Source organism: Scardinius erythrophthalmus, assembly GCF_964197995.2.
Source record: "Scardinius erythrophthalmus genome assembly, chromosome: 11".
Taxonomy (NCBI): Eukaryota; Metazoa; Chordata; class Actinopteri; order Cypriniformes; family Leuciscidae; genus Scardinius; species Scardinius erythrophthalmus.
In genome coordinates this window covers 7233083-7259360 of record NC_138231.1, presented here as the reverse complement: position 1 = coordinate 7259360, position 26278 = coordinate 7233083, and the positions used below count along the sequence as shown (strand labels likewise).

The following is a 26278-nucleotide window of genomic DNA, read 5'->3' as shown; positions in this document are numbered from 1 at the left end:
TGATAAGGCAATGAAACTGTATGTAAATGGAACAACCCGGCGCATGGACTTCTGGCCATTAGTCTTCCCTAAAGCCCCAATGTGACTTTTAATCAACGTCAAACTGGGGAAAAGAGACAGAGGAGAAAGTTTAATGACTGAGATGATATATTTAAAGAGGAACACAGTAATGCCAGGAAACTATGATAGAATACTACGTTCGAGTCCGACGAAATCATTGCAAAATCTCTTTTTATTTCTCTTACAAAGAAAACTATTATAATCAACATACAACAATCAAAAAAAGCCAATTTCTTTCACTGTTGTCATGATAATTTCCCCCTTAAACCCTTTTTTCTATCCGTGGATAAAAGAGAACAGGCTTCACAGGGAAGAAAACACAGATGTGCAAAGGAAACAAAGCATGCAAGAACCAGAGACAAATTTGCTACAAATTGCCCTCGGTTAACCTGTCAGATAAATACTCATTTACAAAAGAAGGAATGAGATAATAATTCAACAAAACTCGGGTGGTGTATTTACCTCCTGTAATATACAACGTGGTCTCTGAACGATGTAAACATTTCGTACACACTCACAGCTATTTAAATTTATAGGCAGACGCCCTGATTTGAAGCAGTGTCTCCGGCAGGATGACGGAGGGACCAGAAATGCTGAACCGGGCCTTGATAATAAACCATGACCAGTCCTTCCAGAGATGCAATACTGGACCAATGTTCAGGTAAATAAGGACAGAAACACATCCTGCCCAAGCTAAGAGCTTTTGGTTTTTTAATTGCTTAAATATGGGCTTTACAAGCCATATTTTATTTAAAGCACTGCTTTGAGGAAAGCTTTCAGTTGTGTGTTGAGGTCTGTATAGTTCCAACTGTAAGGCACTAGATAAATATAACTCTGGTACACTATTGCAGTTGGGTAAGTCAATCCGTCGATGGTGGATGAACTAAGGGAATACTAATACTCTGAAATTACAAGTTAATTTGCACACGTATAACCTGATAATGAACATTTTCATTAGCTAAATTGACTATGTACCGTCCATGGAATAAAATTGAGCTACATTACCATTCAAAAGTTTGGGGTCGGTAAGAAAATCAGAAAAAGTTCTAATCAAAGTCACTTTCAGGCAAGTCATTTCACTCGGCGGCCATCTTTGAAACGCCTCTCATGCAGCGATTTCAGTCTTGCAAGTGCAGCTCCTATCTCTTTTGCAATTAAATTTCAAATTTGAAATCACCAATGAAATCTGACAACAACAGTCTCAACAACTGTTTTCAGGCTGGACCAGTCAATGTGCATTTGCAGTCCTAAGCGCAAGCAAGCGGAGCTTCTAACGGCAGCTGCAGTGACGCAGAGACTTTAGCAATTGCTGATTGGCTCTTTTATTCAGAAGGCAGGACTTATTCCACCATATTGTGCTTTGCACTTTCTCCCATTCATAGTACTATGAGTGCACCTTCTTTTTCTATTTACCCCCGGTTTCACAGACAAGGCTTAAGTCTAGTCTCAGACTAAAATGCATATTTGAGCTGTTTTAACTGAAAGCAACTTGCACTGACATTTCTTAAAATATGTTAGTACCATTGTTTTGTCTTAAGATGCACACCAATAATGTTTTTTTCTAAGGTACGTTCATAAAAATTGAACATAATTGAACTAAGACCTAATTCTGGTTTAATCTAAACCCTGTCTGTGAAACCAGGCCTAAAGTCTTTGTTCTAATGTGCTGATTTCTCACTCAAGAAAGAGTTCTTATTAATATCAATGTTGAAAACAGTTGAAAGTGCTGCTGTTTTTTTTTAAAGAATAGAAAGTTTAAAAGAACAGCATTTATTTGAAATCGAAATCTTTTGTAACATTATTAAAGTCTTTACTGTCACTTTTGATCAACTGAATGCCTTCTTGCTGAATAAAAGTATTAATATAAAACTCTTACTGAACCCAAGCTTTGAATGGTTTGAATGAAATTTAGCCTGTATTAAAATTCTTAGCAAATAATAATAATAATAATAAAAAATACTGGGATTTACTCCAGCTGCATTTTCTGCAATGGGTAATATAGTGCCATAAGTGTACTACCCCTCTTTTTTGGGGGCATATGAACCACTCCAGTTATCGGGAAAATAATATAACCTTAAATATCCCCCTCACTGGAAACCTTTCCCAGACTTTTGACGAAGCAACATAAAAGCTAAATAAATTATCCCAGCACATGCACGTTACTGAAAGAAAGCTTGATCTAGCGCATTGGCAAACACTTTTGAGCATCCATGGCTGTTTCTTTGGTTTATAGCTTTCAACCAGAGAAAGATCATTTGGTACCAAGCAATATTAACTGCATACAAATGTAGTGTACTTAGACACAGAGACCCTATTCCGTTTGAAACGCATTAGACTTAAACATACAACTCTGTGTGATCAATTAAGGCACATGAATTTAAATTACCCTAAATTAGTTGCATTAATTAAACATAGATGCTTTACAAAAATATTCCCCCTATGTTCCAAATACATTAATTAATCTATGGCTTCATAAGTTACTTTAAATCCTTTTATCAAATACGTATAACTTACAAGCTTAAGTTAAAAAAGCACAACAAAGAGATTTTGATCACAAACTGTCATACAGATGTTGTTCAGTGCTTTAAAATGATATATTAAAAACAAGCCAAGACAAGAAAATAATAACATGATGCTAATGAAATACTCAACCCATCTCTTTTCCTTCAATTCCAAATTCTCCTGCCTATGACAATGATTCCCAGAGGTCAAAAAGTCCAGAACAATGTATTACAACAACAAAGTTCAACGTAGTGTAAAAAATACTTCCCTTTCAACAGGCTCATAAATACTCGTGTCAGCCAGGAAAAGTTTCTCAGCGAGATCCTAGTTAGGTTTGTGCTTTAAAACCATGCCGTTCGCTTGGAGGTTCAACGCTCACGTCATTGTCCGGTCAATATGGCCGCCACACGCCTTCGTCCATTCTACCAGCAGGATTGAGCAGAGTGGGGGAGTTGCTGTGACTACCGTCTCCCTCCACCCCCCCGCCTCCGTCAGCCTGGACAGGGAGGTTGGGATTGACCAGGCTGGTTCCCGTGGATGCGCTAGTACAAGGCGGCATCATGCGGGTGGGCGATCGGTCCCCTCCTGGAACCATGGAGAACTGGTAGGAGCCAGAGGAGGCCCCGTAGTAGAGATAAGGGGTGCTGCTGCTCTGGAAGGGTCCGCTTTGGGTCTGTGTGGAGCCGGGGTACGGTGGCGGAAGGTAAGTGTGGTAATGAGCGCTGCCGAGAGACATTCCCGTGGTGACCGGGGTGGGCGTGTACGTGAAGGTCGTCGGGTAGTGCATTCTGGGACTGGAGAATCGGCTCTCGGTGAGCGAGGAGAAACCGGGAAACTGACGTTCAAACTGGCCAGGAAAAGGACTCAAATCTGTCGAACCTGTAGAAACAAATGTTGAGGTTACTTTCAAAGCAGGATGAAATACTGTTGAAGACAGAAGTGACAGCGTTAAATAACATGACAAGTGACAACACAATCATTTTCTTCATTGAACTACAATCCAGTTTAAGCAAGTGCTGAAGGAGTTCATTGTGAACTAAGCTGTATGTATACCAATTTACACACACAAACTGTGTATATATATATTGAACTGCTTTTGAAAAGTAGTATCTTGTGCTCACCAAGGCTCCATTTATTTGAAAAATACAGTAAGTAATAATGAATTTTATTATAATGAAATAAACAGCCATTACTCAAGTGTTATCATCCTTCAGAAATCATTTTTATATGCCGTTTTGGTGCTCAAGAAACAATTTGTATTATTAATAGTGAAAATACTTTTTTAATACTTTTATTCTTCCTTTTATTCAAAGGTTTATATTTCAAAGAAATGCTGTTCTTTCCTTCAAATCAAATAATCCTGAAAAGATGTTTCCACAAAAATATTAAGCAATATTAATATCTATCTGTCTGTCTGTCTATCTATCTATCTACTTAAATATATGTGTGTGAGTGCGCGCGCGCGCGTGTGTGCATATATATATATATATATATATATATATATATATATATATATATATATATATATATATATATATATATATATATATATATATATATATATATATATATATATTCCTATAAATTTACTGAAACCGTATAAATGACAGAATGTAGCTATTAAAAACCAACCATTAACTTTAAATTACCGACGCACAGACGAGAACAGTTTATCGATTAGTTGGTTTAACTTCATTGTGGTTTTTCCTCTTTGTCACAGACAAGTTCATGTGTATGTGTATTCATGTGTGCGGTTATATGTCTCAGTTCATTCGTGTCTCCAGGCTATTTATATGCCTCTGTATTCTGTGTGCATGTTTAAATTGTTTCTGTGCATACAAAAGTGTGTGTGTGTGTGTGTGTGTGTGTGTGTATCTGCATCACTTGGCTGCCGCACATAAAACGCAACCAGGATGCATAATCGGTCACACATTTGGAAACATTTAGAGGGGCGCGAAGCAGCATCGTAGCGAGAGAGACAGACGTCTGCACTGTTGTGGGCTTCTGGTATCTTCAGCATTATAAACCCAGGCAAAAACTGTCCATCTGCCCTTCTGTCCTTAACATATTCTTTATTTCTCTCCAAAAATCAGAAACCACTAATGGTCTGTAGCTATAGCGGTAGTGCCAAGGGGTAAAGGAACAAAAAGAAACGGCCTCGCCTCCCTGGCGCGGGGCTGTTTTCATAAATCACACGGCGTCTTTCTTGTCACCATGTCTGCGCCTGTGGGCCGACTGGGTGGCATGGTTAAATGTGGGCGATTTGCGGAGGCACGGCTTGTCGCTAATGCTAGCAGTGTCTCCTTTCCCCTCTACACCCAACCCCTTTTTCTTTTATATTCAAAATCGTTGGTTTGAGCGGCTGACGATTATGGTTCTCTCGCCCCGGGCTGTTCAGACAGCCTGTGCTCTGAATAAAAGGCCATATGATAAAAGCCAAAAAGTTATTTACATACAATCTCTGGTGCTAGTCACCAAAAATCCATAGACGAGATGGCGCTGCTCTTGAAAACAGATGCTATGCCTGTAAAACTACTGATTTATTTGGCAAGAGTGATTAGTTACAGGTGAACCAAACAATTATGGGTTATTAAGTTTAAGTCATGTCTACATGAGGTATGATGTCACCGTACAACACAGTGCAGTAGTATTTAACCTTTTATTTGATATAATACAAAATCTAAGCCTTTAACTTTCTAAATTTGACAGGCAAGTATGTGAACACGTATGCTTCGAGATCGATTTCATGTGTTATTTTTAAAATGAATCAGACCTCAATTCATAATGCAACTTGTGTTCTTATCATTAACTAAAACTATTCAAAAATTTGGTTAATAATAATAATAAAATAAAATCTAAATATTAGATGAAAAACTTAAACTAAACGAACATTAGAAATACTGAAATAAGTTGAAGTTGAAGTAGTACAATTATTAAAATTAAAACTGTTTTAAAAATATTAAAAAAACTAATAAAAAAATTAAACAAAATAAAAAATTCCAATCAAATATTAAATATAAACACTGATTTAAAATATTAATAAAAACTACAACAACTATAAAGGTATTAGTCCAGTCATTTTATGAAAAAAGGTTGAACAAATTGCAACAGAAGCAAACTCAACTGATTTTGTATCCTCAATATGTCCTGAGTTAGGAAAAAAAAAGCCCCGAAGAATCCCATTAGGGGAAAGTTTTGAAAAAGACCAAAATATAGCCTATTCATATACGTCTATTCATTCTTTTTATTACGTGAATAGGGTAAAAAGTTTAACCTTTAGATATCACCATGAAAATTACTGTGTTGATTACTTGCATCAAGACAAACAAAACTTGTATAACAAGTTTTTTGAAATCGTTTGTTAACATGGACAAACGGTGCATAATCTTATTACGTATGTGCTAATTTGCATAAATACCACAACAGATCTAAACATTGGGTCAAGCCAGGTGAAAATGTCTTGTTGAATCTTGTTGACACATAACAGTAAAATACTAAATGTTAAGGTCTGAATGGAACCCATTTAGGATACCCATGAGCATTAATACATAGAGGCAGGAAGAAGTACTTTAAACCAGCCTTTATTTGAGCGGTCAAATAAAGTCATTAATGGCAGTATTCTAGAAACCACTTAACATTTTTGCAATTCTGCTTGGTGGCACTTGTGACACAAAAAAAATTAATAATACAAACTTTACCTTTAAAACTGATATGTTGATAGCTAACGATCTGAATAATAACACAATAACCCAAGTTTAAAGGCACAGTATGTAAGTTTCACCGCTAGGTCGCTCATTCAAAACGAATGAGTGTGGAGTAAAGTATGTCGGCAGCTGCCGATCCTTTCGTTTAGTTGTTTAAGTTTATTTTACGATTAAAGTTGCTTTTAACGTTTGCTGGTTCCCGCCTTCTTCTTCTCTGAACTTGAACTTTGTTACAGTTACATTGGATCACTTATAACCACATTATTATATTTCATTCTAATGATGCAGCCGCAAGTGCTGAATTACTACTAGTACGGGTCAGTTTATTTGACGAATTAAAACTGTACGCAGCGCTGTACTAAATACCATCATACTAAAAATTCATTTTTGAGTATGTTGAAAGTTATGTTATTACTCTACTTGTTGCACATTGCAGTAAGTTAGATCGATATTAGAATATCATATTAATAAAAGCTGGATGACTTGTGTTGCTAAATGGCATGCAATTCCTTTTCAAATATATTGTACGTTAGAGAAAGTGCTGTATTACTGATTTTGCAGGCGGGTAAATCAAGAAATGATTCGTTTTTTGTCAATAAAGGTATCCAAACAGTTGTTTACCTGTCTAATAAAACACATAATATATTAAAGCGTCTTTGGTGTTTCCATGGTTTCTACGGAATTTGAGGGTAACGTGGATATGACGTCATTGACACGGGCTGTCACACTGGTTAAAATACATTGTTGGAAACATTTGGGATTATGTAAGTACAACAAGCCAACAAAATATATAACATTGTTCTAGTGTTTTTTTTTTGGTATTTAAATCCAAAAATCCTTTAATGGCACATACATGAAGGTAACTCTATCGCCCCCTTGAGTACGGAGGTATATTATCACCAAAACAAACACACACTTGCAGTGTTAAAAGTCTAATACTCCTGAAGTGTTTTATATCTCGCAAAAGACTTTGCACGGTTACTCTTACAGTTAAGTTGTGGGAAACATTAAAGAGCCCTGCCCTTATCTGACATCAAAGCTTTTATTAACAAAAGCTCACATGCGCCAGCGTCACATGGAAGAATGATATACCTGAATTAATTAAACATGACAGGCGGGTGGCAGGCCTCCAGAACCTGCCAACCAGCGCTCAGGTGAGGGAGATTCTTCTTTAATCACTTTAAGCCTATCCAAGTTCTCTGGAATGGGTGAGGGTGTAGTATGGAGGTAAATGACAGAGAATGAAAACACACACCTGGCACTGATTCAAACAGGTGTTTGGAAATGGAAACTTGTCTGTCTACATTTATTCTTAAAGGGTATCTGGGTGTGTTGTAGGGCACACAAGGACAAATTATCTTATGGGGTGCAACTCGGGCACCGAGTGGCCTTCCTTTCCCCAAAGGTTCTCTGGGAAGCGTAACGCTATAAAGCGGCTTTATTTGCCCGCCACTGGCCTGTTATTATGTCTTGGTCTGTTATTAACGATATACTACGCAGGATCAAAGTCATGGAAAGAGGAGCTAAGGAAACCTTTTTTTTCCCCCTTCCCCCGAGTTTTAAAAATACACTCATGGCGCAGTCCAATTTTAAAAACTGGCTCCGTTTACAAATCTACAGGACCATTACCTAATAAAAATCGAGTGAATTTGAGATTGTGTTTCTAACGAATTATGACTTTGAAATTTAAAGCTATAATTTGTTTAATATGATTGACAGACCATTACAGAAAAATTATAATTTCAGAAAATAGCCCTACCAAAACGAAGCCCCAATTGTTTTTTTTTGTGTGTGTGTTTTTTTTTAGGTTCATGTGTGTTTCTCATTAATCTGATTAAACTTTCATGCAACAAATCTAGGAGCGAATTTACAAAACATTTGCAACACTTTTGTGTAAATTTCAGTGCAAAAACCAGAATCTTTTTCACTAACCATGAAACCAAGTGCAAAAAAAAAGACCAAAGCACATAGCAAAATTACATAAAATTAAAATATAAAAACAAAAGTTCAAAATATTAAAGGGGTGGTTGATTATGATTTCACTTTTTTTAACTTTAGTTAGTGTGTAATGTTGCTGTTTGAGCATAAACAACATCTGCAAAGTTACAACGCTCAAAGTTCAAAGCAAAGGGAGATATTTTCTTTTAAAGAAACTGCTTTTTAAGGACTACAACAAATTGCTGGTCGTGACTACACAAGCTTCCTCCCGGGTTAGTGACATCACCAACCCTAGAATTTACATAAACCCCTCCCCCGGGACGCGATTTATAGATTATCAAGACAGAATATGCTAATCAATGACTAGAAGATAACTGCACATAAGCTGCATAAATTCATCAACTAACCATTCAGAAATGTCCTGTTGCTTCTACATGTTGTCACCTTTTGAGTCTCTCCATCATTGTCTGAATCCGGTTTGGACATAAAAGGCTAATTTTTTTTTTAAATTTTCAGTGCATGTTTGTGTGAGTGCAAGCTCTTGAAGCTCCGCCCCCTGTGCCAGGAGCAGCAGCTCATTTGCATTTAAAGGAACAGACACAAAATTGTGCGTTTTTGCACCCTCAAAAAGTGACAATTTTAACATGCTATATACAAATATCTGTGGGGTATTTTGAGCTAAAACTTCACACACACACACACACACACACTCTGGGGACATCAGAGACTTATTTTACATCTTGTGAAAAGGGCATTATACCACCCCTTTAATAAAAACTATAATAGAATATATAAATGATATTAAAATAACACTGAATACAATTTTTTTTTTTGCGTTGTGTCAAGGGCTGCTATAGACGTTATAATCTGTTATAATTTACAAATAGTTTTCTATTTCAGAGCAGCAGTAAAAAAAACAAGTTAAAAGTAAAGTGTGTATTTTTTTAATGCTAAAATACTTAAATCTCATATGGAGACAATAAGTAAGACATTGGTAGACTGATTTCCCTCAAAATAATAGCAGTTTTCTGGAAACCTGTTTGAAAACAGTAACTAGTTTGGCAATTCTGCTTGGTGGTGCATACTCATTTCAAAATCCATTGGAATAGTGCCGCACCATGAGTTACTCTAATTTTTTTCAACACAAATATGCTTATTTCTTATGCAAATAAGGCTTGAATGTGGCTCATTCACAAAATTCTGAGGCATTTTTCTGATGACAGGGCGGTAAATGCAGTTTTTTTAAGAGTTATTATAAAAATGCACCCCTTAATTTCCAAATATCTTTCAAAGGTGCTTAATCAAAAGGTGCTTAATTCACACAATCCCCAAATCTTCTAAATTTGCAAATGACCATAACACACGTGCCCACCCCCCTGCCCACTGCAGTGTTGGACGCGAGGGGTAGGGGGCGCACCTGCTGTAGGTCTGAGGCTGGAGGTTACCTGGAAGGCGTCTGGGCACATCGCTGATGGATGGCAGTCCTGTGGCCCGGCTGGACGACAGCGGAGTGGTGGAGTGCACAGACGGGGAGGCCATGGGACTCAAGTACGACGGGTACGTCTGGTCGTATGACCAAGGTGGGGAAGATTGAGTCTGGCGTGGATCTAAAGGTACAAACAGGTCAAAGACAAGACCACAGTTAAAAGGACAGTTCACCCAAAAATGAAAATTCTGTCGTCATTTACTCCTCATGTCATTCCAAACCTGTATGACTTCTGAGGAACACAAAATAAGATATTTTAAAGAAAGCTGGTAACTTAAAAGTTTTGGTTCCCATTGACTTCCATTGTGAGGACAAAGTCTATGTCATTTTTTTTTTTTGTCTATGACAGGCTTATGTTCAGTGATATGGAAATGAACAATATGTTGAACAAAATCTAATGTTGTATCCAATAAACAAAATCTAATTTTGTAATGTCTATTCAATGATTTACTCTGCCATACTAATATATTTGAATTATCTTCATCTGGGGAGGGTTCTCACCAAACACTGATATATGCAATTAAAGGGATAGTTCATACAAAAATTCAAAATCTGTCATCGTTTACTCACCCTCATGTCGTTCCAAACCCGTAAGATTTTAGTTCATTTTTAAAACACAAATGGAGATATTTTAAATGAAATCTGAGAGATTTCTGTCCCTCCATAGACAGCTAGGCAACTGACACTTTGTCACTGCAAAAAGTTCATAAAGAAATCGTAAAACTAATCAGTGGTTTAGTCCAAATTTTCTGAAGAGACTCGATCACCTTATATGATGAACAGATTTAATTAAAGCTTTTATTCACAAATAGTGACATGAGGGTGAGTAAATAATGACATAATTTTCATTTTTAGTGAACTAACCCTTTAATTAATCAGTACATCTTGTCATTAATTTAATTAAACTGAAAATTGCAATTCTTGATCTATTTATATTTGTCTGTCTGTCCCATGTAGAAGCCTTTTGAATATACACATATTGCAAATACAATATGATCCCTTGGGTAAATTATTTCAACAAATGCATTCACAAATGTTTGTCTGAGCTGACATTTCATGCCTCATAATTCAAGCTCTCTGTCATGCCAAGTATCAGTTTAAAAGCAGGCGTATAATTGCTAAAGTCAACAAGGTACAGTGCATTTCTTCTCAGATCCAGTCCCTTGGCTTCGGAGCGGTACAGTAACAGGACCCAGAGTACAGGACATGCGCTCTCCGAGCAGTAATTAAGGACAGGTGATATCCTGTTCTCTCACAGTGACACAACTTCTGCCCTAGGCTGTCCACACTCGGTTTCCACTTGTCCATCATGTGGCAGTGTGCGATTTCAGCTTAGTTTAATAGACACTAACAGTGACACACACACACTATATATGCTGAAATGCTTGGGTGGATGAGTAAATATAAAGTGATGATTCAAATAAAGCAAACAACAATTGTGACTGACATGTTAGCGGTGACTCAAAGGGTCCTTGACTTCATTCATGTGGTTTTGTGTGCAGATCATACCAATAAAACAGGAACTTATGAAATATGTGCACATCTGTAAATTAACATTACTCGGGTATTTGATGAATTACAAGGACATTTAAAATAAACAAATCAAAAAAAACAAAAAAACATATGTCCTGTATACCTATAGTTCAAACAATAGAGCATGCTGCTAGCAACGCATATAGCTTGAATGCAATGTAAGTTGGATAAAAGCATCTGCCAAATGCAGAAATGTAAATAATTAAATATTATATCCATTCATCCATTCTCTAAACCGATTGTCCTGTGGCTGTGGGGATGACACACACACACGCACACACGTATATACTGCATATTAGTGCTATCAAATAATTTATTGCATCTAACATAAAAGTTTGTGTTTAAATAACATGTGTGTGTATAATATTTATGGATTTGACAGGACTTATATACAGTATATATATATATATATATATATATACATACACACTATATATGTGTGTGTGTGTGTGTGTGTATATATGTAGACACACAGACGAACAAACACACACACACACACACATATATATAAATATATACACACACATATATAAACAAACTTTTATGTTACAAGTGATTAATCGCGATTAATCGATTTGACATCCCTAATATATATATATATTTTAACATCTAATAAGAGTGATATACTGTAATTGTTTTTGCTGTCACTTCTTTAATTGTGGAGTCAGCTGCATCTTTCTGAATAGAATAGAGTAAATAAGAATAGAATACGCAGTGTGCTTCTATCTCATACCTGTGATCTGCGTCTGGCCCTGAGGTGTGAAGGAGTTGGGGCTGCTAAGCGAGGGCCGTGGTGTTTGCGTTGGCACGGTAACCCTCATGGTGGTCTGCCGAATACGCTCTAGTTCACTGAGACGGTCGGAGAACAGTCCGGCCTTCGGAGAGTCATCCAGCTTCGGCCTGTGCCCTGCAATCAATATACTGCCATCAATAAAACTGACCACCACATAATAACTTGTATTTATATATTTCTGACAAGATACACCACAAGTGTTTTGCATATTACAAGCACAGTTACTCGCACTTCTGCTCCTCAGGGGCTGCATTTAAAAACAAACCTACATCATGTAGTCTGATTTACGAACAAATGATTCTTGTGAACTGGTTCTTTTGAATATGACTCAAGTCTCACATACTATGGATAAAGATAATTTGAGAAATTAATTAACCACATTTGCACTTACCCTAAATGTAACAGAAATCTTTTAATGTAATTACTTAAGTGTTAAAAGTACAAATTTCACTTATTAAAAGAGCAATGCAATGATGTTCAATTATCTGGTTTTCACTATTATTATTATTATAGTAACAAGTCCAATTTGTTTAATTATGCACCAGGGCCGTAACCACCATAGACACCAAGGGCCCTATTTTAACGATCTAAGCTTGTGGTCTAAAGTGCATGGCGCAAGTGCACTTAGGGCGTGTCCGAATCCACTTTTGCTAGTTTAACGACGGGAAAAATGGTCGGTGCACCCGGCGTATGGTCTAAAAGAGTTGTCTCTATTCTCTTAATGAGAAATGGGTGTGTTTTTGGGCGTAACGTGGGCGAATGGGCGTAACGTGCAAAAAAACAATCAGATTGTAATTTCTCATTCCCTTTAAAAGCCAGTTGTGCTCGCGTCATGGCGGATTTGCCATTTACATGACGGAATTTGCAAGCGGAAAGACTGAACGCTTCTCCAGAGAGGAAACGGAACTGCTCGTGCGCGAGGTTAAAGCGCGCAAGCAGACGATCTACGGGACAAGCCGGATTCCACCATATATTTAGTACACAATATTAATCTTTTACATTGTAATCCTTTTATTTTGAATATTTGGCTAGTTTGTGTGTAATAAGCAGAATGTACGCATGTTGTGGACCCGCCTATAGCCTCATATTACTCTTTAAATAAGAAAAAATAAATATTGCGCCATTGACCAACTGAAACTGGTCTACAGTCAATGGCGCAATATTTATTTTTTCTTATTTAAAGAGTAATATGAGGCTATAGGCGGGTCCACAACGCGCGTACACTCTGCTTAAGTATGGACTTGCTACTGCTAAAAGATACATACTGTAGACGTGCTGATGTGAGCATGTAAGATATGCTACTGCATAAATAGACATACATAAATCCATAGCAGATCTAGGCAGGTGGAGCTGAGGGAGGTGGAGGATTTCAGGGGAACTCTGATAGCGCCCTGCAGGAATAGCATACAGAAAACAATGAACCAGACTATTTAAATGTTGAGCAAGCAATCTCATTGGATCAGCAGAGGCCAATCAGCTTGTTCCTTGCGCTAATGATGTGATTGCTTGCAGATTGCATGTAAAGGACCTATCAGCCTGCACATTTAAAAAAGTTATTTAGTGGGTATTCTTGATTATATCTCCTAGCATGAAAAAGTTAGCCAATCTATGATGTATATGTATGGCATACGTTTGACTATGAGACAGGTGTTCCATTTCCCCTCTTTATAAGAGCTTTCATTATGCCCCATGGCATTTGAGTCTTTCAAGCCACAATTTACCGTGACTCTGCCATATGGAGTCAAACCGAATCTAATTTAATTTCCATAAAAAAATCAAATATTACATATTCCATGTTCTTAAAATATCATCTATTAATCTGCCCCATCAGGGCGGAGATTTGGCTTTGACAATGAAGTGCTATGCTTGGCATATAATAACATTCTGTTGGCACACATTAAACACTCAACCTTCCCAGACAAGACGAAACGCTTATAATACAAGACCGCATGTGCTTCCCCTGTATAGGATGCATGATGACACTGGCCAGCACCTTTCTGGAAAGCTATAACAGAAGCGTTTAAGAGTCCATATAGCCTCAAGTCTATTCTCGGCAAATTAGAAGAGGGATAAGACAGCAGCGCGGCCCAATACACAACTAGCCCCTTTTTCCACATTAAAATGGTCCAGTGTCTCCCTCAGACTGCAGCCGTTTTTTGTTTTTTTTCTGAGAAGGCCGTAAAGTAAATATCAAACAGGAGAAAGAGAAAAACTCCTGCTGGAGTTGGCAGCACTCCAGTTGGCAACGAAAGAGCGATCTACCTCTATATCTCGACTAACCGACCTGTGCCAGGAGAACAAAGAGAAGCAGCAAACACACTCAGAACAGTTTCATAATCAAATCATTAAAGTGCTTTAGTATTTCTAGAATATAAACTATGAAGTGTGTTCAGTTTAAATCGTAAAATCCTTTCTTCTATCTTAATACGCAAAGACAACTGCAAGTCATACACTGTAAAAATCATATGATCCATAATTTATGATAATTAAGCATGATTTTACATTGCTTTAACTCATCAAAATAAGTTAAGCAATTTTCAAGTTATACAAGGTTCATTTTTTTAAGTCAGTTTAATGTAATTTAAGTTGAAATGACTTAAACATCCAAGTTGTTTGTACTTAAAAATTGAAGGCACTTTTTTTTACAGTGTAAACATTTTTAAATCAAGATAAATTTGCTTGAGGAGCAAAATGACTTTAAAGGGATACTTCACCTCTGGAAAGATGAATGTGTATTTAAAAAAGGTCATTTATGTAGAAGAAATGTGAAGACATTTTTGAATTCGGAGCTTTCTAGCCTGAGAAAAGCCAGAAAATGTATTTTTGGCTTATGTGGATGAAAGACAACAACTCCCAGAATGCACTTGCTTCGCTGCCCTAGGAGGCCACGCCTACCGGTTAGAGAGCGCAGTTGAAAACAACAAGAAGGTTAGGCTACTAACTTAGTGAGTCTCCGTGACGCGTTTGCCCGTGATTTCGAGATCGCCCAAAATGTCCGGGATTCGGCTTTTGCGTTCTACAGTCGCCATTCATCATGTTTACTGTGGCGAGCAGGACGAGGCTGAGGGCCGCGGGAGAACGGCGCGAGGCCGGTGGCGTCATTACTGAGATGCGCCGTCTCGCATCTCTCACGGAGGAGCGGGAATTTTCTTAGCAATGTTAAAACGCACATCAACCGATCACTTGTTTAGCGTTCATGTAAACTTTACATTTAGATTCACCAATCAGAATGAATTCAGTTAGATTGAAACAAAAGGTGTGCATGTAAACAATGAATGGCGACCGCAGAAAGCAAAAGCTGAATTCCGGACATTTTGAACGATCTCGCCCGCCGGACAAGTCCGGGAAAAAGAGGACCCCTACTACTCAGCCTTCTCCTACTACTCAGTTTTCTCCACAGAACAAGAGCCTGCTAGCTTAGCTTCCAAAGCTGACACTGTGTGTACATTCTGTGAGTGAGATGATCCCACCCTCTATGGGCGGGTTAAAAAAATATGCGGAACAACGCCTCCTACTGGCTGTAGTCTTTAGCCTCTGGCCAGAAAATCCTCCGATGACGCAAAATGACGATTTTTGCGTCATCGGAGGATTTTTTCCAGACAAAAAATACATAAATCTCTCGTCTCAGGGGGATATGAGGGTGGAAAGCATGGTAATTCGAAAATACTACAGGTTTTCTACTAATACAAAGCTTAATGCTAAATCCTGAAGTATCCCTTTAAGTGAGTTCATGCATAAAAACAAGTAAAACCATCTGTCGGTGGGGTAAGAAAAATATATTTAATTCAAAGGGAAAACAAGATTATTTGTCTTACCCTATTTACAGTTTTCATAAATTCACTTAATTTGTATACATTTTCAGGAAAGATTTTTAAGATTATTTAGATATTTGTAATAGAAAACAAGACAAATACTGAGGGAGAAAAATCATATTTTTGCAGTGTAGATATTTGTACTATAAAACAACACAAAAATAGAGAACATCCTTTTTTGCAGTGTGTTTTACAGACTAAAGCTCAAAAAAGTGTTTGAAAAACCAGTTTGAAAACATTCATCCATTATTTCCATTTGGTTCCCCAAATGGTGCAGAAATTACACACTTCATCTTTAATTTCACGCGTGTCTTCAGTAGAAGCACAAAAAACGATAGAGACACAATAATAAAGTATTTCACCTCAATGAAAACATTACAGCTAATGGAAAAATCATTAGCTTGACTCTGAGTGTAACTTCAGGACATGGTTGCATCGCACTCCGCCTTTGAACTCGCAAGCAATGTGACACATGTAAAAGCTAAAAGCTAGCATAACTCAACCTCCCAGGAAGTGCAGCATTTGAGCAAACCATACCTTTTCACACAAAGCCAATTTGTCAGCTATAATTTTTTGTGACAAGCTGAATCCAGACAGTGGACCTGACATAAATCCTGCTGGGGAAATAAAATGGACAAAGATGTGCTTTGTGCGGCTGTATTTCACAGAGATTGATGTAAAACACAATGTTCTGCGCTCGGAGAGACAGCGGACTCTGATCACCAGTAAATTTCGAGTGTTCAATGTGCATCCGTACTGCTAAAGCCTCCCTGAAGACAGATTTGCAAGGGGTGATATTTAGATTTTTGAGAATCACCAGAGCAGAAGTTACAATAAGACCACATACAGGTAATGGGTACACCAGAGATGGATTTGGATTTGCAAACAATGGGAATTTTCAGCAAGAGTTCTGGAATGTTAAGTGGCTTGTTTTTGATTCTGTCCTTGGAGAATATGTAGCCACCTTAGTTTGGATAATGTATCTGGTTACATTTGCTCGCCCAAGAAGTATCTCATGGGGGTGGGGGCAGCCAAGTGGTTAACAATCTGGGCTGCTAACACAAAGGATTTAGGTTCAATCCCAATGGTGTGGCTAAAATACAAAACCAGGAACGAGTGTTAGAGAGATCACAAGCACCTTTGTACTGTTGAGCTCAACAGGTTGCCTCAGGGTAGCTGACACTGGAAGTCTGCTTTGAATGAAGAACATCTGATAAAATATAATTCATAACTAAATAATGGTCTCTCCCTCACAATTATGCGAAAAGCTATAACAATATATAATTAAAAAATAAAATTGTTGGCTGGAGCTTGTTTGTTTGGCCTAGTGCATGTTGTGTCGTGTTTGGAACATTTCCTGCTTTTGTTTCTTCCTCTTCTTCCCATCAATTCCTGTCCTCTTTCTATTTCTAAATCAATAAAAATGTGAATGATAAAAGATAATGGTTAGGCTTAAAAATGACAAAAATCAAGCATTAAAACATGATTTTGAGACATTATTAGTTATGCATGATGGAAGACAATTTGCTTCTACCGCTACTGTGGTCAGAGATGGACAGTAACAAAGTACATTTACTTGAGCACTGTACTTAAGCACACTTTTTGAGTATCTGTACTTTACTTGAGTATTATTTAACTGGAAACTTTTTACTTTAACTTCCCTACATTTGAAAGATAAATATCGTACTTTTTACTCCACTACAGTTCTGTCAAAGTCCTTGAGTAGAAAGTAGTAACGTCAGTCAGGGGATGATTTTGGTTTTAGGGGTTGCATTTGGTTGGAAATTAAAGTCGGGTTGACGTCAGAACCCGACTGATGTTGGCTTCTGACGTCAACCTGATTTTCATTTTCAACCACAATACAACGTATGTCCAACGTTGAAAATTAACGTCAGTCTGACGTTGGATTTTGACATCAACCTGATTTTCATTTTCAACATTGGGTTTGGTCTTCTAAATGTGAATTTTGTCATTGTTTTGGAGCACACTAGCTTATAGATAACAGTAAGGCAAACATATTCAAACTAAAAGCCAAAAAGCTTTAAATAGGGCACTATTTGAGGGAACAGCCATTTGGGTGTCCGAAACCATTGTGGACGTTATTGAGTGCACTTATTCAATCTCACATTCAATCCCACGACTGGAACTGTGTTCTAGAAATACATGTGATATTGATATGAGGGCAGGCATAGATTCAATGCAACAATAATAAAACAATGCATTGACATTTACTTTTTACTTTAGATACTTAAGTACTTTTAAAAACGAGTACTTCTGTACTTTTACTTAAGTAAAAATCACTCTTTACAACTTTTACTTGTAACGGAGTAATATTTGACTAGTGGGATCTGTACTTTCACTCAAGTAAGGAGGGTGTGTACTTTGTCCACCTCTGACTGCGGCAGTCTCGACATTACAAATTACTTGTGAGGAGGGTTGTCAGACATTCCGGTATTTAAAAAAAAGGATCAGCATTTTTGCAGTACGAGTAGTACCGGACGGTATATTCAGTACCTGCCGATAGACGCTGTTTTCAAACGCTCTCGTTCGTGTTTGTTTGAACGCTCTCTGAGCGTCAAAGGTTTCTATTTACAGCATGTTTTTACAAGCGTTGAGCATTGTAGTCAATCTGTTGAGTGCATGAACCAATCAGAGAGGCTAGTCAGAAGTGATTTGTTAGAATCCACTTAAAAACGCACAAGGTTTGGTTTTGTTTAACGTGAGCAGTGTAAAAAATGTAAGAGATTCATTGTACAATTAAAACAGCTTTTTTTATAACAGGAGTTTTCATAAGATAGCAGAATTCAGTGAGCTTGTGCTTTAGAGATTGACAGCCTTGGTGATGATAAAGGGAGGCTCTTCTCTTGCAATCTGAAAACAAGTTTAGTTATTCATGCTGCTAAGTACAGCACTGAAAAAGTGACAGCCGTATTTAAATGCGCAATTGAATCGGAAACTGAGATGATTGACAGTGATAACAAAGGGACGAGACAAAATGGGACAAAAATAAGTTCTTAAGTCAACGGTTTTTGCTCTGGTACCGAAATTGGTACAGAGAACCGCAAAAAAAATGACTTGTATTGTATTACACTACTTGTGAGTGTAAATTAAATCAATGGTATAATAATGTCAAAATGATCCAGAAAAGCAACAAAGAATACAAATGCAAAATACAAACTTACAGATATTAATTGATATGCATGTATTCTTGTGGTTTTGTTGTTGTTTTAATTTGATAATTAGTGGCTGGAACACATACTTCCATGCCTACTTTTTGGGAGCATTTTTCAAAATTGTATTGAGAACGTACCCCTGCTGAAATTGGGGCTTCATGACACTTTCAGGATCCAGAAAATAACTTAGTGACATAGAGTAAAGGAATGAGCACAAGGACATCATCTGTATGAGGAGATGTATTTAAGAGAGCCAGGAAACCAGATGAAATCACTGCTGGAGGGAAAGTCCCAAAAATTCCTGTCATCCCCCAGCCAGAGGAGTGAGATTTTCGATAGCTAGCACTTCCCTGTCCAATCACAGAGCGGAAGCGCTAACACATTCATTCCAGATGTTTAAATGGCCCTGTGGGATGTGGCCCAGTCTCCAGCTGACACAGATCTTATCTCAGGTTGAGAATCACAGAGCAAAGAGAATTATAATGGAGTAATTCCTGTTTTCAGGCTTCCTTTGATGACAGGGGACTCTGTAAGGCCACATCAACTGATCCAAGAACAATTGATGAAAAAAACGAAATGAGTGTGAAATATATGATCCAAGGGTTTTTGGACTACTCGAAGAACAGCATGAAAGGCTGTTTGGACAAGGAAATCTAAACAAACACTGATGATCCGATAACGTATTCCGATGGTAATGAGCAATGGACACAGGAACTGATGAATTTTAGGACACAGTCAGTGTCAATTAAACTGTGATTGCACGGAGATGCAATCAAAATACCAAATGTCTACTAAATAAATAAAATGTAAAAGTAATTTTTTACAATTTTTATAATAATATAAATATATAATATATATAACTTTATTTATTTTAATTTATTAAAATTAAATTAAATATAAATTATATATATATATATATACTTTTTTTTATTGGAAACCATGATACACTACCATTCAAAAGTCTGGGGTAAATAAGATTTTTTTAAAAAATACTTTTATTTAGCAAGGACAGAGTAAAGACTTTATAATGTTAAAATTAAGATTTCTAAATGCTGTTCATTGAACTTTCTATTCATCAAAGAAATCAGTTCCCACAAAAACAGCAAAAACTGTTTTCCACATTGATAATAATAAGAACCATTATTAATAATTGAGCATCAATAATAACTGATAATAATTGAGCAGTACCACAAACCACACAATGAAACCTTCAATGTCCGAATATCCGAGCACCTCCCTCTGGAATCGCCGATGTCGGCTGCATCCGAAATCCCATACTTCCCTACTAAACAGTATGTGACAAAAGAGGTATGTCTGAATTCACATTACTAAAAGAGTATAGGCAAAAAGCACCCGGACTACCTACTTTCGGTGAGATCCTGAAGTGTGCGTACGATGGACACTTTACTATCCCATGAGGCCCTGGGAGAGGATTTGTGAATGGCAGTGAAGTAACACAACTGACGCTGGTAGGTCACATGGTAGGACCGAATTACATTCATACTACACACATTCATACTATAGAAAATACTTTTTTTAGCGGTCGTTAAGTAATTGCTCATTCAAAATAAGTACTTAAGATAGTATGCAATTTCGGGCGCAACCTAGTTACCTTAGTACCGCTCTTCTTCTACTACACTTTCCTCACTTTTTAGGCTTCACTATTGCCACCTAGTGATAAGGCACTGAGATTGTATTATATAGATCACCAGATGCTGTAATTGTAGTCGGTAGGGTTTTAGCTATAATTACCATGAGTCTGTATTAATTTGATTGTGTAATTGATTTTATGTTTTACTCATAGCTATAATTTCATACTACATTAGATTCCGAAGCAATATAACTTAGCCTTACAAACCTAACAGAAAACTTGTTTTAGTCAATGACATCCACGCTTGTTTCTTCGCATGTGGTGTAGATTGTAGTAGGCATAACTGGCAAGGACATGGTATATATATACGATTAGAAATTAGAAAAAAAATAAATAAATTAAAACTAATATTGGATTTTAGATTTTAGAACAGATTTTCATAATAAATCCTCTGCTGTGGAATCGCTTCTCTCTCGTGTTGTCTGTGTCAAGTGAAATATTTCAGCATGAAAAAAGTCAAAATAAAGAAAATTAGTATTTGAGAGAAGGCTAAAATAACCCAAAACACCTTCACCATCTGTCTCCGTCGGTGATGCCGCTTCTCCCAAAACAAATATTCGTATATATGACATCACTACCTGTGGGCGGGGCCACTGCAAATTTCCCCAAAACATCTGCTGAACGTCATTGAAACGTTCGACAGGGAATGTTTTGGACATCTCGCATCGAATAGACGCCCGGACGACGCACATACGCTAGTTGGGGCGGCCCGGAAATTATGGAAATTCATCACCGGCCGTCATCAACAGGGTTTTTGAAAAACTCAGCGGAAGAACGGAATAAACTGGAAAAGAAAATCAGAGAAAAAGAGAAGGGAAGGAGAAAAAGGAAAGTGGGAGGAAAAAGCCAGGCTGTTGTGGAGTGTTGCCAGGTGTCTGTGTGGTCTTTACATTTCAGCATTTAGCAGGAAAGCCAAGCAGGGAAGGGGTACAGACACACACACACACACACACACAGGGCCCTCAGCCCTTTTCAAACCGCAGGCACACTTCTTCATCACCTCCATGCGGATATGAAAGCAGTGTGACTCGGAACAGGGCGCCATCAGTATTTCTCGACTCCTAATGATGCAGCACTGATATACGCAGCAACTATCCAAACCAGACGCAAACACACACAACCTCGGTGGTTGGCACCTTCACACACAGTCTGAACGGATCGAGCCTGCGGTTCTGGTTTTCTCTTCTTCTCCTCTCTTGTTTTGGTTGGGTTTATGTGAGCAGTTCCCATTGTAAACTTAACTCGCCCCTAAGTGACGCCTCTGCTAAGTGAAACCAACTTCTTTTTACATTCATTGTAAGCTTAAATAATGTCTATCAGTCTTGTGTGGTCTGTTTTGAAAGGAGTGCCGCGCGACGCGCCAAATCTGGCTCTTTTTTTTTTTTTTTACTGTAATATCAGCTGCTGTTATTGCTAAGGATAAATTATTATCCCCTTTCAACTTGCTGATGTGTGAGATTGTCAAAACAATGAGACTCGTGTCAGATTTGGGATTTTAGCTTCAAGCAAATTCACTTGAAAGGAGATTTTGAGCAGATTTACTTGCGGTCTCTGTGACTTCTAACAGTTGTGCTGTTTGACTGCTGTGATTGAGCTGTGGAAAGACAAAGATGCATAGAGCACTTCCTATAGGTGTTACACAGAGTGACAGTCTAACACTGAATCCATAATTACACTGGGCCCCCAGCGCAGGTATGTTAGTTTAACCAACTCCACCCCGACTATTAGATCAAATGACGCTTAATGAGTGCTATTAGACACACAACCCCCCCAAACACACACAGAAGTTGGGTTTCCATGTTGTATGGGGACTTTCCATAGACATAATTATATTTATACTGTACAAACTTTGTATTCTATCATCTACCCCTACCCCTAAACACAACCCTCACAGAAAACTTTCTGCATTTTTACATTTAACATTTCTTTTTTTTTTATGTTTTTTTTATGGGACTTTCCATAGACATAATGATTTGAATACTGTACAAACTGTATATTCTATCCCCTTTCACTACCCTACCCATCACAAAAAACATAAATTAGTATTATTTATAAGCCGTTTTCCTCATGTGGACCAAAAAATGTCCCCACAAGGACAAGGATTTCGGATATTGTCGACATTTTGTCCCCATAATGTAGGGTTTACCAGGAAAAACACACACACATTTTGGGTGTCCATGTTTTACAGGGACTTTCCATAGACATAATGATTTTTATACTGTACAAACTATATACACTATCCTTACTTTAACCCTAACATAGAAAACTTGAATTTCTGCCTTTTCAAAAAAAAAAAAAAAAAAGGGGTGGGGACCAAATAACCAAAAACAAAATGGACAAGGAATTTTATTCTAAAGCCTGGAACTCGCAATATCAACATAATGGGTACGATTCCGAAGGGACAGACATTTCATAAAGCGAAAGATAGAAAAGCACAATGCATTGCAAACATACACTGGAATTATTAAGGCATAGTTTGAACCGATAAAATCTGTTTTTAATTTGATCCCTCTTTTTCCTGGAGTCAACTGTATGAGGAACACACATGCTGAAGTGCTTCTGAAATCACACCATTTCTGTACATTTCTTATTTATTGGGGTTGTTTTTTTATGAAATGTTTTTCATATATCATAAAAATATTTTAAAAATCATAGAAATTAATACTTTTATTTGGCAAGGACACATTAAATTGATCAAAAGTGACAGACTTTTAAGAAAATATTTTTCAAATAAATGCTGTTCTTTTGAACTCTCTATTCATCAGAAATTCCTGAAAAATTCCAGTGATTTCAACTGATAATAATCAGAAATGTTTCTTGAGCATCAAATCATCATATTAGAATGATTTCTGAAGGATCATGTGACACCGAAGACTGGAGTAATGATGCTGAAAACCCAGCTTTGCATCACAGGAATACATTACATTTTAAAATATTTTTAAATAGAAAACAGTTATTTCAATTCTAATAATATTTCACAATATTACTGTTACTGTTTTTACTGTATTTTTAATCCAGCAAACGTAGCCTTGGTGAGCATCAAAAATCATGAAAAAAATGTTTTACCAACCCTAAACTTTTGAACAGTAGTGTATATATATACATATATATATATATATATTACTTTTTATGAGTTATGAGTTATTTTTATTGGAAGATATAAAGTGCAAAGGTGTCCAGCAAATTAATACATTAAGAAACATTGACCTTGCAACTTAAAAACGATAGAACGGCAGCCATTTAGCAGCTATGACATATCCATGACTCTCATTCCTTCAATAACCTTTAAAATAACAAACAACACTCTCTCCATAATTCAATTCAAATGTTAGGACAGCATGCACTGTTATGATACAACTGCAATAAAAAACAGGTGTATGGACTTGAGCTGAGCACTTCTGGCTAAGAGAAAACCCCATGTGTGAGCCAATCAAGAAGCAAACTCACTGAGAGACGTCTGTCACAGAGAAATACTCAACGCTCTCGTTGTCTAGCGCTTTCCTGGCCCTATTGATTCACAGTTCATATGGCACCCATCAGGATCTATTAAATACACAAACACATTAATACGCTTCCTGTACTGGATATCAGCCTCAGAATGAGGCCTGTGTGGTGGACGAGGAAAAACACGACCCTAACGAGCATTACAGCCACCTGTACTGGACATAATGAGGATATTTGGACTGAAATAATAATAATTTGATGTACAAAAACATGTTACAGTTATTTCTATGATTCTCAGAAAATATAAACACATAGAGATGTTCCATCTGACAGCACACTGTAGGCATTGTCTGAACGTTCGAGACGGGCCTCTTCCCAAATTACCTGCTCATTAACGCCAATTTGAGGTTTAATGAGGCAGAATTGTAAATGAGGCGTTCTTCGATAAAATCAGTGCGAAATGTGAAATTATTAAGAGGGCATTTGTGATTAGTCTCATAGCGAACGCATGGACATCTGCACACGTTCAGAGCGCAGGTCATGTTTGACCAATACTCTGCGCATTTATTTCTGGGTTCATGTGTTTCCTTGTCTCTGCTTAATTGATGCCGTAGCTGTATGTGTTGCATGACTGCTCTCTCTTTTAATAGTAGTAAGTGTTTAGAATATTTCCAAACACCAGCAAAGTTCTTGTACAGTAGATGTTTCAAGACTTTGATACTTTGGTATTTAAACTGTGTCTATGCTGCGTCTGAAAGCTCATCTGAAAACGCCTCGCTGCCCTATCAGGCAATGACTTGACATGTAGGCTGTGTCCGAAATCACACCCTATACCCCTAAATAGGGCTCTTTGCCATTTGTAGTGGTGTCCGAAACCATAGTGGACGTTATCGAGTGCACTCATTCAATCCCACAATGCACCGCAATAACAAGTGTACAACAAATGTATGCTCAACAGCTTGAGAATACCCATAATGCACTGTTGAATGAATTCCCGCGTCTCACCAGAAGATGGCGCCGCAGCTGAATCATCCATCCATCCATTTTCCGAACCGTTTGTCCAATGTGGCTATAGTGTAATATCATACAGGCATAAATTCCTTTTTACTAGATTATAAGATTGTTTAATTAAGGTTTATGCATGCTAGTTTCCATGACAGAGATCAAGATACATCTTTTCATGGTAATTTGCTAAGTTTTAAAAGATTATTAAACAGTAAGCACAAACTATGCAAAATTGGCAGCCTATACCGGCGCAGTCAGTTTCCGAAATCACTCACTCGTTTTCATTCACTTCTTCAAGTGGACTATATTAGTGGAGAAATGTAGGGAATAGTGAATGAGGGTATAGGGGGCGATTTCGAACACAGCCGTAGTGTTTGCGCGTGAAGGCTCCTCACAAAACTATAGTAATTTCTCACTATAATTGACATTAAAAAAGTAGGTCAAAAATGCAATTTTCAGACGACCATATTTATTTTTTAGCTCAGCTGTCACGGAATGGGACACACAGGATTGTGGGATATCAAAGGCAGTGAAGGATACATCTATGCTGCCTTCAAAAATACATCAGATGGAAGATTCTCAGTAGACAGGATGTGACACGATCATTAGATTCGGACTTGCCTTGTTGCCTCACTACCTGCCACTGTCTTCAGAAAAATACGGCATATTACCCAATTTTTGGGGAAAAAGAAGTGCAAAAGTTACATGTACTGTAGCTCTCTGTGTTAGTCACATGACCTCGTCACGTTGCATGTTCAATTCAGGCAAGTGGTGTCCAGTTACCAGTTGCTGTCAATTATACATTCAATAATAGTTAAAAATGCATAACTATATCAGTTGATAAAATTGATATTTGACATTAAATTAAAGGACAAATACTTTTTTTAAAAAACCCAACTGACTATTTATTGATATAAAGCCCCTAAAATATAGAATATAAATAAATATACACACTTCTGTTCAAAAGTTTAGGGCCAGTAAAAAAAAAAAAAAAGAATACTTTTTTTTCATCAGGTACACATTAAATTGGTCAAAAGTGACAGTAAAGACTATTATTACCAAAAAAATTATATTTCAAATACATTTTCTATTTCAAAGAATCCTGACCGGAATGTATAATGGTTTCCACAAAAAACATTTCAATATTGATAATAATAATATAAAAAAAGTTATTTTA

The 26278-nt window shown here is 37.2% G+C and overlaps 1 protein-coding gene across 4 annotated transcripts in view; it reads right to left on the bottom strand.

The window, feature by feature from the left end:
* Window positions 1-309: 309 nt before the first annotated feature.
* Window positions 310-26278, bottom strand: part of runx2b (RUNX family transcription factor 2b) — a 51782-nt gene continuing 25813 nt past the window's right edge. For 2 of the 4 annotated variants that reach the window (XM_081378209.1, XM_081378210.1), the window contains 3 exons: window positions 11957-12130; window positions 9650-9811; window positions 310-3441 (listed from right to left, as the gene is read on the bottom strand). In XM_081378209.1, coding sequence (XP_081234335.1) covers window positions 2954-3441; window positions 9650-9811; window positions 11957-12130 — 824 coding nt within the window. In that variant the 3' untranslated portion in view covers window positions 310-2953. Of the gene's footprint in view, window positions 3442-9649; window positions 9812-11956; window positions 12131-13335; window positions 13408-26278 lie in introns of all 4 variants that reach the window. The other 2 variants (XM_081378208.1, XM_081378211.1) reach the window with 2 other exon arrangements.